The 16,136-nt window shown below is 36.7% G+C and overlaps 1 protein-coding gene across 5 annotated transcripts in view; it reads right to left on the reverse strand.

The window, feature by feature from the left end:
- The window catches only part of TFDP1 (transcription factor Dp-1), a 27,904-nt gene extending 12,072 nt beyond the window's left edge, over positions 1 to 15,832 (reverse strand). The window contains exons 1-7 of one of the 5 annotated variants that reach the window (XM_032226486.1): positions 15,717 to 15,832; positions 13,645 to 13,727; positions 5,888 to 5,954; positions 3,723 to 3,820; positions 2,756 to 2,877; positions 1,749 to 1,914; positions 1,384 to 1,530 (exon numbers count right to left, since the gene is read on the reverse strand). In XM_032226486.1, coding sequence (XP_032082377.1) covers positions 1,384 to 1,530; positions 1,749 to 1,914; positions 2,756 to 2,877; positions 3,723 to 3,820; positions 5,888 to 5,954; positions 13,645 to 13,656 — 612 coding nt within the window. In that variant the 5' untranslated portion in view covers positions 13,657 to 13,727; positions 15,717 to 15,832. The other 4 variants (XM_032226485.1, XM_032226487.1, XM_032226489.1 and 1 more) reach the window with 4 other exon arrangements.
- Between the last annotated feature and the right edge of the window lie 304 nt (positions 15,833 to 16,136).

Raw genomic sequence — 16,136 nt, forward strand, 5'->3', positions numbered from 1 at the left:
GCAGAGATCGACCCCTAGGCCCCTAACATATGGGGTGCCGCAGGGTTCGGTCTTGTCCCCCCTACTTTTCAACATCTACATGAAACCGCTGGGCGAGATCATTCGGCGGCACGGGATAAAATACCACCAGTATGTGGACGATACTCAGTTGTATCTGTCTGCCCCGTGCCAACTCAATGAAGCGGTGGACGTGATGAACCAGGGCCTTGAAGCTGTTAGGGACTGGATGAGGGCTAACAAACTTGTGCTCAACCCAGATAAGACCGAGTGGCTGTTGTTTCCCTCCCACTAATTTGGCAAGTGTTCCATCTCTCAGGCTGGGGGATCAAACACTACACCACTCAGACAGGGTCCGCAACTTGGGAGTCCTCCTGGACCCACAGCTGACTTTTGAACACCATTTGTCGGCTGTGACCAGGGGGGCATTTGCCCAGGTTTGCCTGGTGCACCAGTTGTGCCCCTACCTGAACCGGGAGGCTCTCACAACAGTCACTCGTGCCCTTGTGACCTCTAGACTGGAATACTGCAATGTGCTCTACATGGGGCTGCCCTTGAAGAGTATTTGGCGACTTCAGCTAGTCCAGAATGCGGCCGCGCGAGCGATTGTGGGTGCACCCGCTTCACCCACATAACACCTATCCTCCGCGAGCTGCACTGGCTACCTGAAGATCTCCGGATACGCTTCAAGGTGCTACTTGTCACCCATAAAGCCCTTCATGGTAGTGGATCTGGGTACTTGAGAGACCGCCTACTGCCAATCACCTCCACGCGACCAATTAGATCCCATAGATTAGGCCTCCTCCGAGTTCCATCTGCCGGTCAATGCCGACTGGCAACTACGCGGAGGAGAGCCTTCTCGGTGGCAGCTCCGACCCTATGGAACGATCTCCCCGTGGAGATTCGTACCCTCACCACCCTCCAGACTTTCCGCACAGCCCTTAAAATCTGGCTATCCCGTCAGGCCTGGGGCTAAAGACTGTAACCCACCCGAATGGTATGAATGTTGTGCTTTTAATTATGTACTGTTTTACGTGTTAAATGTTTGTTTCCCCCCCCCCTTCGAGTTGTAAGCCGCCCTGAGTCCCCCCAGGGAAAAGGGCGGCATATAAATAAACTCTCAATCACTCAATCAATCAACCAATACATTAAGAGTACTTTTAACAATTTCCTCCATATTTTTAGGTTTTTAAGCAAACTGAATTGTTTTTCTTTAGTTTGCCAGGATACAATTATGAAAGCAATACAATCACAAAATACTACTTCAAACAAGAAATCAACCATATGAAATTAAAGGGAAATCCATAACTTAAATGGAAGTGCGAGAATCTAAGCAGTCATTAGATTTAAAAATATTACAAATGGCATATTTTCAGCAAATTTTACCTCTAAATTCTGGCATTCCTGAGCTGAATTAGTAGGTAGGCCAATCCATTTGATTTCTTTCTTTTCCTTAGAAATAATGTTCATGGCCATAAGAACATTTAAGGCATCATAGACCCGTCGCCTTATATTTTTCTGATCATAAGCCTGCTGTAAACATCATAAATTAAAAGTATCAAAATACTTGCAGTTATACTACTTAGCAATATAATCTAGCAGATTAGACAAACAAACATTGCTATCATCAGTTAGTCCAACTGATGATTACCAAAGAGAGCAATAAATGAGTATCTTTATTAAGTAAAGAGGGAGTTTTAATGGGAAGTTAATTCATAAAAAAAACTAATTTAGAATACAAATATACTTACCGATTCATTTGGTGAGATGTGAGCATCTGCAGTGCTGAATTCTGCAACTAGCTCATCTGCTACCTCATTGTATGAGGTAGTTCCTTTCCTCTGTACCTTCTCACAGACCTTCATAGAGAAGTGTCGCAAACCCTTGCCATTCTTCTCTCCCTTTTTGTTTCGTTTACTACAAAAATACGATTAGTTACTGATAAACAGCTCCCTAATTCTTTTACAGCTTCATACATAAGAGCTACATATTTTATTTTTTTAAACAGGTCCTGAATCACTCGCTTCATTTAGTTTCAGTGTATGTGACCAGTTTATTTACACAATCACAACCAAACACAAGTACAGATATAAAAGAATCAAAGAAAATAAATATAAAACACAAAACATAACATATGCTTTTATAGAAAAAGCTATATTCTGAACTAAATAAGTATTTATCAACATCCTGTACCACAATATACCAGGGCAGGTCTAGGCAAACTTAAACACTCAAAGAGCCATTTGGTCCCCTCTCCCACAGAAAACACTGGGAGCCACAAAACCCTTTTGACATCTAAAATGAAGATAGCACTGCATATGTTTTTTTTTTTTACCTTTATGCTATGTATAAAAAAACTATAGGGTGTTGCATTTATGAAATCAATGAACTGCTACAGAAAAAACATTTTTTTTATTTCTGCATGCAACAAAAACATTTTAAATTCCGAAAAAAAGATGGGTTGAAAACCTCAATAAATCACGTGCCGGTGAATATTGTACATTGGCAGTTGTGACACATTTTGAGCAACAGGGAGCCGCAGCAAGAGATGAAACAGCCACATGTGGCTCCAGAGCCACGGGTTACAGACCCCTGTACTAGGGAAAAGAATAACTGCTACTTGAGAACTTATTATTTAGCAAATGCCAGATTGATTAAAAGTTTGATATCAGAGTTAAACTGCCTATTTTTGAAGCATCTATTTTTGTATTCCTACAAAACTGTAATTCTAGTTCTAATTTAACTGAATGTTACTTACCCAGCAGACCAAGGTGAAGAATCTGCAGTCTGATTCTGTGATACAAAGTGTGTATTGGGAGTATGTGGACTTCCTACTAAAATAGTATTTGGGGCTGATGGTCTTTGTGGTGTACCAATAACCTACAATTAACAGAAAACTATTAGAAAGAAATAATTATTCATTATTGTGATGTTGTTAGCTCCCTTAAAAAAACAATTGCAACTTAAAAATTGGCCAAATTAAATATGTCTACCTACAGGAACACAATCTTAAAATATCAATATTGTAACTCATTACATTAACAACAAAAATTTCCACTCGGTCTCCTCTGTAATACAAAATGTTACTTTAAGTATACGAAGTATGTGAGAAAGGTGGTTTATTTCCTACTTTCAGATCTGTACCCTGCTGTTACTTTATAGCAATAGCACTTAGACTTATATACCGCTTCATAGTACTTTGACAGCCCTCTCTAAGCGGTTTACAGAGTCAGCATATTGCTCCCAACAATCTGGGTCATCATTTTATCTCTTTTGTTTTGTCATTTTTGATTGTCTTTTAAATCAGCAAATGTATAGGATGATTTTATTCCTTTTATTATATTTGAGCTTGTTTTTATGTGCTGTCTTTTTAACACTATAGCTACTTTGCTAGTCATCAGTGGTTAATAAATACAATTTCAGATATTACTTTAAGTAATAAGTCACGTATCTAGAGTACAACATATCCTAGTATAAATAGGAGATTAGATTTTACTATACCAACTTAATTGTATGTTCAGGCATAAATAAAATAAACCAGAACTGGAAGGGCATTCTTTTTGCATTGACAATGCAAATACTTTTTTCTACAATTTTGGAATAAATATCCTTATGTCTCACATGCCTAACACTTTTCCAATAAGCAGGTGTGTGCATATTCTTGTATATGTATTAAAAATTACCATTACAATTTGATTAGTAGATTTCTCTGACAGGCCTCTTACCACTTGTTGTGCAATGTTGACATTCGACGGGCCAAATGTTTTCGGCAAAAGTTGTTTGCCAAGTGTTGAGGGATGAACAGCTACTAATGAAACAACACCTAAATGTCATATAAAAAATTAAAAAAGAATTAATAATTGACAATGCATGTAACCTCCTACCTTAACACTGAATAAAATACAAGTACAATACAGATTCAAGATATGCTTTTAATATTGATCCAGTTTCAGACCTTGTTCCAATATATACTTCCATATATCCTTCCATGTTCAACAGTTTTATATTTTTGATGCTTGCAGGGATTTATTTAATCTGTAAAAGCCTAGGACAAGATATGTAATCCAATGTTATGTGAATGGATAATTATATACATAACAAGGTTTTCCTCTTACTTTTCTTGTCCTTGCAACCTTTGAAAGTTTTGCAACTATTCCGGAGAGTTAAAGAACTATCCATAGTAGATTCTGAACACCTAGGAAAAGGGATCATCAGCCACTACATTTTTGAAAGCTTCTGCCCAGGAAATATGAAATTAAGAGTTCACCTCAAATACTTAAGATCAAACTGATAAAACTATTACTTCTCTCTTTGAAATCAGAAAGTTAACACTTAAAAAATCTCTAAATAACCGACACAAATATCCAACTTTGCTTCAACTTAATACTAAGATTAAATGAGAATGGGTAAGAATCTCTATATTTACAATTTAGCACATTTTCTATTTTGCTAAGACTTCAATGTTAAAACATTCCAATCCTACTAAAGAAAGTTGCACTTTTACTTTATTTTCCAATTTAACTTGGAAGTTTGAATTTTGAGCATCCAATGTATATGCACAAATACTGCCACCTTGTGGTCAAAAACTTTTTAAAAATTATGTACCTGATCAAATCCCTTAAAAAAAATTAACCAATTCACTTAGCAAAATATAAAACACCTCCAATTTAGGCATTGAGGAATAGGGAATGAAAAAGATCGTAATTTCAGGCATAACCTGAATTATAATCTGTTACGTTCAAAGATAAATAATATGAAAATCTTAATCAAATAATATGAAAAAACATCTCTATGTAATCTACAAGTTATTAATAACTAGGAAATGACATACTGACATTAACTTTGCATCATTAGCAGTAACTCTCATTTGATTAAACATTTGTGAGCCCATTGTTTAATAACATTTCACTAAAACATTTGTAAACATTGATTAAAAAACATATGGGGCAAAAAACCTTTACTTAATATTTACACTTTTAAGCAAAATAAATTCTTATAACATGTATTTTTCCTAGTAACATTTATTCAAAATTCAGTTATAAAAGTACATATGTCATTGTCAATATAAACTTTAACAGACAAATAGCTCAAATGTTATTGATATGATATGCACATATTCAATTTATGGAATGTAACTTTTCAAGGAAATGCTGAATTTCAGTGGAAAACAATGAAAAATATTTTTATTATATCAAACAGTGCATTCTTCCCTTATTCATGAAAATCTCCACCTATTTGAATATTAAAATCTTATATATATCTATTCATTTCTCCTTCACTTTTAACTTTCCAATTCTAGATGAACTCAATGCATTTCTCTCCCCCTTCCAAATTCCACCCCTCAAAAGAATTATTCATTAATTGCAGGTAGTCCTCAACTTATAATCATGAGTCCAAAATTTATGTTGCTGTGTGAAATTTGTTAAGTGCTTTTTGCCCCATTCTAGGACTTTTCTTGCCATATTTGTTAAGTGAATCACTGCAGTTGTTAAATTAGTAATACTGTTGTTAAATGAACCTAGTTTCCCCACTGACTTTGCTTGTCAGATCACAAAAGTTGATCACATGAACCCAAGACACTGTCACCATCATAAATGTGAGCCAGTTGTCAAGCATCCGAATGTAAATCACATGACCATGGGGATGCTGCAATGGTCATAGGTGAAAAATGGTCATACATCACTTTTTTCAGTGCCATTGTATCTTTGAATGGTCACTTAGCGTATTGTTGTTAAGTTGAGGACTACCTATGTTGGAGATTAGTCCAGCTTTTTTCTGCTGAATGTAAAAAAAAAGGCTGCTTCTCTCCTCAAGTAGCCTTTGAATTTAACAGACATCCTCAGACGTATACAGTGTCATTTCTTAAACACAAATGACCAAAAAAAGTTACCTTTTCCTGGACTAAGATTTTGATCTATAAAAACCTTTAACTCTCCATTAGCTTCAATGAGACCAGCCTATGAAAGAAAAAAAATAACCCATGAAAAATAATCTATAAACAAATTATATTCTGCTATCAATTTTCATAATAGAAAACACATTTATGTTATGACACTTGATTTTATGGCTTTGAATAAATCTTTACTCTTTTGGTTTTAACACATCTTTTTAAAGACAGAAATATATTGTCCATTTACACATAGCCATAAAAAATAAATACAAAAAACTGTTTTACGTATATTATCTGAACCATTTTGGAAAGAATAATATTATGTTAATTAGTTCAACAAAGCATCTTTCAGCATAGAAGCAATATCCTAAATTAAACTACACTGATGAAATTAAGAGAGGTGATTGCAGAACTGTTCTTGCAATCTTTGATAAGTGGAAAACAAGTAAGCATTCCCAGAAGATAGAAGAGAGAGTAAATGTTATTTATTCCCATATTCAAAAAGAGGAAGGACTCTGGAAAATGCAAACTTGTCTGTTTGAGCAAACATCTAACAGCATGCTTATTAATACTTGACTAAACTTGCTACAAATATGTAAAATACCAGGCAGATCAGTAGTTCTCAATTTTTTTCAAACCATGGAATTAGTTGGGTAAAAAAAATCCCGCAACCCCAATGAACAAAAGCTCTGATGATACAAAATAGTTGTGTTTGAATGTATTTGGGGGGGGGGGGGAGAGAAAACAGAGAGCTTAATCTGTGGTCACTCCATCAAGAATTCTGCAGAACAGTTTAAAAAAATTCTGGGCCAGCTGGTACTTCTTTTGATGGACTCACTGTTGATTTTAATGAGTATTTGTTAATGGCTCCACTTCAGCTTGTAGGGATGGAATGTGTAGTGCATCAAGCTCCTATGCTGAGTTTGAAGTCTGCAAGTGTCATAAAGGCAGGGCAGGTGACAGCTAATACTTTAAGATTTAAAATATTTAGACAGGTTTGAGCCATGTTTTGATTTTTTTACTATGAAATTAAGAGAAAGAAATGTACATTTCTTATACTGGGAGGGAAAAATAAAAGTTTAGCATGGAAGAGATCTGGCTTGGCAGTAGTACATGGAAAAGGTTTTGAACCAGCAGTATGACGCAGCTGCTAAAAAGACTAAAATGCTATTTTGGGATGCGTTGGTAGGAACATAGAATGCAGGCCATAGGAAATTTATTTATTGAAGTTTTCATAAAAAAATAAGAAACAAGCAGGAGAAAAAATTAATTGATGCAGAAATATATCTAGAACTGGACAAAGAAATAAACAAGATTATACTGTTAGTGCTCAGTAATTTTTGATTAGAAATTAACCATAATAAAATTAAATTACATTTAAGTAGATTATTGTTTTAAGAAAGTTTAAATCTCTGAATTAAATGCTAAGGTCTTCATTATTTGTTGTATAGGAATGCAAAAGTAAGAAAAGAAAAAGACTAAAAACACAATAAAATTGGTATTCTAACTTCCTCTGTACTCCAACTAAGGTGCAATATTTACAGACATTTAATTTTAAATTTTGTGCATATCTTTAATTTCAATTTTAATTGGTTTTTTCTCCTTATGCTTGCTATGAATAATTGTATTTGCCTTGCTACAGTGTATATAATATGCAAGAATGTGGATTTTGCTTAAATTTGCTTGTACTTCTAGTCTTAATATATATTGTTAATTTCGCCATGTTTATGTTTAAACTTCCAGTCTGATTTTTTTTTGTAACATCTCTCTTTTATAATGCTGTCCTAAATTTACCTTTTCTGCCATAGACATTTAAGCTGTGATACTTTTTATTATTGTTCTGGAATTATGCCCAGTAAAACAGTTTCATCTCAAATTTGATTTCTAAAACTCCTTGAATAGTTCTATGAATTTCTATCCAATATTTTTTGAGGTTTTTTTTCTACCACATGATAAAATGTTCCTTCTATTTCATGACATTTCCAAAATTTGTTAATAAGAAAATAATTGCACTCTAACTTGACCTGAATGCATTTGGAGCCTTCATCCAAATAATACCAATTAAAAAGCATAATGACAAATTGGAACAGCTTTAGAGTTTAAGATAATTAGAGTTGGAAACTAAGTCCTATGTCAAACAGTAAAGAGACTAGAGTATGTTTAAATTCAGTAAGTCTTAAAATATCCGGATTGTTATATCAAATAGGAATTTGTTATATCAAATTCCTGCCCCAAGCAGGGGGATGGACTAGATGACCTCTAAAGTGTCTTTCAACTATGATTTACCAGTCTAACAACTACTCTGTCCATGTAATGAACAGATTTTGGTATTTCTCCTCAAATATAATAGAAAAAAATCTTTAAAAGTTTGCAATGAAATTTCAGAGAATACTTTTTAAAAACAAAAAGCATTAAAGATCCTACTTTTCCTCCAAAATATATTTGCGAAACAGATTTGCAACACTCACTACAAAAAACATCAAATATTGAAATAAGCTAGTATTATGCCAACTTCAACAAATCTCACTGCATATACTGTTAAAATATGCCATCATACGTCAGCTCATATATCCCAACATTAAAATAAGATTAAAAGTAAGGAAAAGAATATGCCCTGTTATAACATGTTTCATTTCCTATTTTGTTTAAATCAGTGTTCCTAATTTTAAAAGTTTGGTGTACTGTCTTATTGCAAAGATTTAGAATTGTTGTAGTAAGAGTTTTTGATTCTCTAGGATACCTTTCTAGGAATATATAGCTATGGTATTATGTTGTTGCATAAGATATGGCTTCTCTTCTCATAGAATGTTTAAATCAAATACATTTCCCACCAGGTAGTCCAGAAAGATACCAAGATTACTACTACTGCATGCTATGTATCTGTAACAATATAAACAAGGTCATCCTTAATGACATATCCAACCACGTTCAGGTAGAATGATGGTAACTAATATGTAGAAATAAGTAAAACCATAAAATAATTAAAATGCTGAGGGGGAAAGTTATTACGCAGTCCCATCAAAACCAAAAGAAAACCTAGTTTTAGTTGAACAGATTCTCAACAATCATCATGATGTTTCACTGCTAAAGCTTATGTAATCCAAAATGAATCTATTTAAAATAGGATTCATTGGGATCTTTATTTTGTTAATCGTTCAAAATAAGCTTCATATGTTTTAGGACTTAAAACCTGAGCAGTCTCAAGAAAGGTGGACCTGAATTTCTTGCCTCATCTTGAAATCTGAAGTTACAATGTTCCAAAAGCTCCACTCTACTCCAAAAAGTAACAATGAAAGCAAGTCAATATTTTTTCTATATTTTGCATTATAAAGCACAATTTAAACTTTCTCACCTGTCAAGAAAACTAATCTAAGACCGAGTACAATTTCTCATTAGCAGGAGAAAAGTGTTTTTCCACAACATTTCTCACTTAACAACGAAGTTCGCTGTGACTACTCACTTACGATAAAAGAACTAGGTTAGTATAAGTATAATCTTTAGTGTCATTGTACTTAAATACAACGAAATTGGTTAGAAATTCTTTATGGTAATTAAACACATACATTTTACTATTGTAATCATTGAAAAATAGTACACCAGATAATAAATAAGGAACTTTATTCTGACTTGAAAAAAGTTAATATTTAATACCTTTTGAGTAAAATTTCAGATATGCTCTATCTAACTGGGCCATTTTACAATTAAAACTCCACAGGGTAGAATCACAGGGACTATATAAATAATTGCATTGAAGTATTTCTTTAAGATAAGAATTAAACATGAAGAAATTGAAAGGTTTATAAATATAAACATGAATTTGTAAAAGTAGTTTCCATCAATTCATGTTTTATCCACAGCCAACCATTGCCTTTCTAAAGAAAGTTAAGCAACGTCAAACAAATTACCCATTAAGTACTAGGATGGGAATCCATCAGGAAGTATCAGGATTATAGTGTGAAGTTGAAAAAACATTTAAGAAGATAAACTACTGTTGTATCATATATGCACAATATTGATTATTAAAAATACATGTCTCACATCAGTATATATCACATTTTTAAGTTGTATCAAATGACTGTGAAATATAATTTAATGCAACACCACATTCATAAATTCTTTATAGTGTGTTTTATTTGGAATCAAATAGCTTTGCTGAATAATCCAATAAATTTTAAAATGCCCTCCATTATGCCCTTGTGATAACAAAGTCTACTTATTTTGGGTTACTTGATTGGATTTGCTATCACACTTTAACTCAGAATACAAATTATTGCTGAGCACTACACCAAAGTCCAATATAATACTGAGATTTATCTTCCACCTTAACTAGAAACAAATTGCAGTTAATGTTTATATCAGAACTTATCAAAAATGGTTTAATCAAGTCATTCATATGACTTTGGAACATCAAATCTGAAGATGTGATTTTGATTTGGAATCTTCAAATTATTTTCTGATAAACTACTTGTGTACAAAATAATTTTTATTTTATTTTGAATTAGCCTAACCTTTCTTTTGTTTTCACGATTACTTTCTGAGTAGAGTATGCAAGCAGTCCATAGGCCACATATTTTTAAGCAGTTAATTTAGGTTCATAGCTGTTTTATCAAAATGAATAGTTTTGATAGTTCAAAACAGTTATACTTGAAAAATACCAAATGTAATCTCCATTGCTGATTTAATCAAAATAAATTTGATTAACTAATAAAGTCAAAATGAAGTTCCAAACCATTTCCAATTAACTCATCTTTCTAGTTTTCCTTTACAAAACACACAAAGTAAAAATGATTTAAAGTGAGTTTGAATTTCCTAGATTACTTTCAGCTACATACAATGTAGATGTATGAAAGAAACAGTCAACATATTATGGAAATCAATGCTTTCGCAGACGACACAGAATCCTTTCTTACAAGGTCATATGGTAGACAGATACTTAAATGCAAAGGGAAATGTCAGCATCAAGCATTTAATATGTAACAGATATTCTTTTTCAGTTTTATAGTTCTTTCTAAAGAAATCTTTGATTCCTTTCCTGGAAAAAATATATCATCCTCATTTAATGTTTTAAAATTAGGCCTGTCGATTTTGAAATCAAAGTTTATGTGAAATATTGCATTTTGTTTAGCAGAGAATGACGTATTTTGAAACTGATTATCAGGTCTGTAAAATATAAAGAAATTATCTGCTTTTTAAATGTCCAAAGGCTCTTAATAAGGTATACATTATTGAAAAAAATAAACAAGAGTTATGATATGTAAAATATTCAAAAGGTTCAAGTGTTTCCAACTCAGAACATAGTGCTCCTAAATTCTGTCTCAAATTCAAGACAAAACCAGGTAGATCATTCCATATGGTTTCGTGACCAGTATCACAGTATTGACTTAAAAAACAAATTCTCCAAACCAAGCTGACTTACTTGGAGAGTAATCCTAATAACCACTAACTTGAAGGAGTAGGGAAATTTAGATTCTTAGTTAAGGACATGTTTATTAAGAACATTCTGGATAATAAAATATTGCTAGCTATCTGGTTGTTTTTTTTAAAGGTTATTACTGGAAATAACTAAATGTGTATTCTACATATAGATTACAATGGTCTTAAGTGTGAAAAATGATCATGTCACTTTTTTCAATGCCTCTGTAACTTCAGTCGGTCATTAAATGAACTGCTGTAGGTCAAGGTAGCACTGTTATATTATTGAGCTTTTAGGTTGCCATATACAAAACAAGCCCACTCTGCAAGAATGTGCGTAAAGTAATAGCGAGAGAAAGGTGTTACTTTCTGGTACTAATCTTTGCTGATATTATGAAGTTAACATGTTTTGAGTTTGAAAGTGTTTACTGAAATATTCCAACTATTGCAGAAGTGTTCCAAGTTTGAAACAGTACTGGAATATGTTTGGTAATGTCAGAACAATTGTTTGAAACCCTGATCTGGACAGTTTGAACTTGAAAATGAATCATAAGGTCATTGGACAGCACAGGTTAAACACATTTTATTAAAAAAGGCAATATGATTTTTGATATTGAATGGCTTAAGTTATATATTCAAGATATTATAGAAAAATTTTCAGGATCCCAGGACACAAATCATATCAGGCTTATTCAAAGCTCACATTCCTACTTCAGATCCTCCACTACATGAAGTCTGCAACAATCTATTTATGATTTTAGCAAGCGAACAATGTGAACATTTATTTCTCATCCTATGGAGAAATAAATCATCTTTATGTAGCAGTCAAATTATGTATGCTTACATCCAACCCTTAGCACGTTCAAACATAGTTGTATGCTTTGTTTAAAGATAATTATTAAAGTCTTCCATAAATCAGACTTCATTTATGAAATTAATGGACATCATCTGGCAACAACAGCAAAAAGATATGTATATCATTGCCTTGTTCTGAGTTTTAATGGAATATATATAACAATTATTGTTTAAGCTCCTATGTAATCTTCCATGTACACTGAAGGTTAATTTTTTTACTTGTATCTAATCTGTAATAATGAAGTAGTAACTATAGGCTATTGGATGCGATTGATTTGGTTAATATTTAGTATATGCAACAGGTTGCAAATCAAACTGTTATGGTAACTGATGCCTATGAAAGTTTGTTCAGAAATACAGTTTGAAATAAAAGATGACTTAAAATAAAGAACAGTTTAAAATGGTTTGATTTAAATATAAGTTTAAATTGTTTGAGTTAAATATAAAGTTGTGGATTGCTGAAAATGATAGTCTACTTCTTGAGCTTCATAAGTAAACCATTCAAACAAAAAACTGCCTTGGTAGATCAGAAACTGATTTTTGGAGGGAATTGAGGCTTGATGGATCACAAGATTTAGAAACATAACGTAACAAATCGTTATCCAGCCAATTAAATTTTTGCTTATAGGAACATATGTGTGGATTAAAATGAACTAATTGTTCCTAACTGAGGAAAGTTATAATTAAGAAACAGTGATTTAAAACTGAGTAATAAAAATGTAATTAAAGCTAATACTATTGAAACACATTCAGGTACAATAAGGTTATATTAGCAGAAGTTTAATATACCATAGATCTTTAGGTAATTACAAAATATTATATCTATGATACAAATAATCATGAAACAAAATCAGCACCAGATGAGCCATCTGTTAAGTTTCAAATGTAAAGCTTCTTGCACTATTAAAAATTATCAACACATGAAAACAAATCATTAGGAAACCTATCATATGATCCACAGAGATAGCAAAATAACATTCTAAAGGAGTCAAGTTTTTGAAAAATACAAAGGTAGGCAAAATGTAATGCTTTTCCTAAAAATAGGCAGAACTACTGGTGATCCAAATAAAACTGCTTCAGATCAAGTGGTAATAACTGGTTCTTTCTAAAGTAAAAAGAATAAAAACATACTTATAATGGGTAGTAGTAAGATAAATAGCTTTGCACTGGTATTTTATTTTGATAAATATGGCATATTTTGACATTGTTAAAACCACAACAGCTACCTAATAAGCTATTGTATGATACGATTTGTCTTGTTTGTAGATGATGGAGTTTGTGATATACTAAAGGTAGTTTACCTATGCTGAAGGAGGGTGCAACTATACATTCTTGGAATACGGTAATAGTTCCACTGATATGGCTATTATCCAATAAAATATATCCGCTTCCCTCAACTCCTATAAGAGGCCATTTTAGCAACAGTAGTAAATTCTATTATTCATTAATCCTAGCAATAAGTCTCTAGAATTATTTACAAATATACTTACATCTTTTGCCATGTTACCAAGTCCAAAAACAAAATGTTTATTTCTGATCACCACAGGAAGAGTAGAAACAGTTGTACTATATTCTGAAAAAGAAAAGGGAAGGATATAGTTCAGTGTAAACTCTCACACATTTCATATTGAATACCAATAATAGTCAGATATTGTTAGTCACCCAGCTTGGATTTAAAATAAGTTAAGATTTGCAAAAGCTCTCCCTCCTATACGGGGCAGTTTAGTCCTCAAGGAATTTAAGTTTCTTTCTTATGAGAAAAATCAAAAACAATCTAAACCGAGAAACAGGGTGGGTGGGGTGAACAAGGTCTTATCCAACCGTGCACCGAGTTTCTGAGAATAATCATGCCTCATAAACAAAGATATGCACAACCTAAGCGGGTAATGCCTGCCCCCATTCCCTGCATTACAATTGCTAGGCCTCGGGGCCCAACCCCCAATGCACTCTTTCCCAATCCCAAACAAAACGCACGCCGCTTCCTCTGTGCAAATAGCCAAGCAGGCCGAGGCAATTTATGTAATGTTTCCACGGAGGAGGGGGCCTTCAACCCCGGTGGAAATCAAGCAAGCAGCAGCAGCATCTGTGCTTCAAGCGAACAAGTCTCTTCAGCCCCCGCCTCCTGCACCTACCCGCCCCTCTCCAGGGCCTCAGAAACCCGGCCAGAGCCCTGGAAGTCTAGCCCCGCCACACCAACTGCCTCCGGGAGGGAGAGACGGCGGGCCACCCAGGCACGACCACTCTCCTCGTTCTTGTGTCACCGGCCTGAGGGGAAGGGTGGGCGGACCGAAGAGGGCGAAAGGGAGAGAAGAGGGTCTCTTCCTCATGTTAAGCCATCCCGCCTAAATGCTCCGCCACAGAAAGCAGCAGCAGAGGCGATACCCGGCTGCCACTTCCTCCTTGCCTGCCACCTGTCCTCGCGGCGCCACCACCCCCCCTCGGTACCTGAAGCGCGGGCGAGAAGTAGCCGAGAGCCAACTCCATCCCCCACCCGAGCAATTCCCCCACCCACAGCGCCGCCGCCGCCGCCGCGCTCTCACAGGAGCCAGAGATGCCAACTGCACATGTGCAATGCGCGGGCCTCCTAAAAACCCCTCGGAGGAGGCGGGAGACCCAGCGGGCGCTCTCGCCGGCAGCAGGAGGCGTGCTTGGAGGGGCGCTTCAAACACCCGCTACCCCAACTCACCCACCCTTCGTTGCACCAGTCGCCCAAGTGAGAACGCAAACTATCCCGGCAGGAATGACAAAGCGGGGGGGAAGGCAACGCGTTTTGTTTTTTGTTTTTAATTTTTTTTTTGAATCGCCGTTTCTCGCAGCGTTGCCATCCAACTCCCCGGATTCGGTGGCCGGAGGGAGACCTTCCTTAGACAAGGGCCTGGGTGGAGTGGGGGGTGGGTGGGTGAAGAGTGGACGACCGACCCGCTTTAGCAGCACGCAGTCGCAAGTCCTTCTTAACTGCCTTGCAGCCCCGGAGGGCGCAGTCTCTGCACCTTGGCTCGGGAGCAAGGATCCTGGGCGACTGTTGCACGCCAACTCCGCGTGCAAATGGATCGATCGATCGAAGGAAGGGATCGGCTACCTAAACCTGAACGCGCCGCCTCCGGAGTAAATGCCCCTTAAAACCAGTCGGTCTTATTTCCATCCCGCTCGGCTCCAATTAGAACCCAGAGTTCCCCATTCGATGCGGACTTCCAAGGAAGTGAGCCTTGCCAGGCGAGGCGGCGGGGGGGGGAGCTGTTTTCCGGGACGCGTGAACGGAATGCGGCGACAGAGCTGGCCGTCGCCTCTCTCCGAAGAAGCGTCTTCACCCCCTTGCCCTGCCAAGTCGCGGCTCTCCTTCCTGGCTCTGAGGCTCCGCCGAGCGCGGCGGCGGGCTGTTGTCCTTGACGGCCCCGTAGCTGCTTCTCACACCTGTTCGCGCTTCCTGCATAGGAGGCGGCCGACGACGACCGAGGGGCGCCGCTGCCCCCTCCCCTCCCCCGCTTCCTCTCCCGCCGCGATCCCGCAAGGATGAGTTTCTTGGCGGTTGGCAGGAAGAAGGGAAGAAAAAATTGAAACTTACACTTTCGTGCGTCCCTCCGGCGTGACGCTGCGCGCTGCAGCTGACGTCACGGAGGGAAAAACGTGCCCCACATAGACAAACGCGAGGAGCTCGTTACGCCCTCCCCCGTCTCCTCACGCCAGACGTTTGTTTAGCCAAGCCTACCGGGGCGGTGCAGAAAAAAACCGCGCGCGTGCGTCAGGTTTTCGCGCCTTCGGGAGTCCAACACGCCTCTTTGCTCCCGGAGACCAAATGCGCTAGAGCGGTTGCTCTTGGCTTCGGAATCCGCCAGCTGGCCCCCACCCCGCCGAAAGCCCCGCCCTCGCGAAATGGAAGGCTCTGCCGGGGGGGGGGGCTACCCCGCCCTCTGGAGGGGGCGTGAAGGATCAGGGCCGCTGCAATGACGTTTAACTCCCCCCACCCCCCGCCTGCCCTCTTACT

This window comes from Thamnophis elegans, chromosome 11 (assembly GCF_009769535.1).
Source record: "Thamnophis elegans isolate rThaEle1 chromosome 11, rThaEle1.pri, whole genome shotgun sequence".
NCBI classification, from domain to species: Eukaryota; Metazoa; Chordata; class Lepidosauria; order Squamata; family Colubridae; genus Thamnophis; species Thamnophis elegans.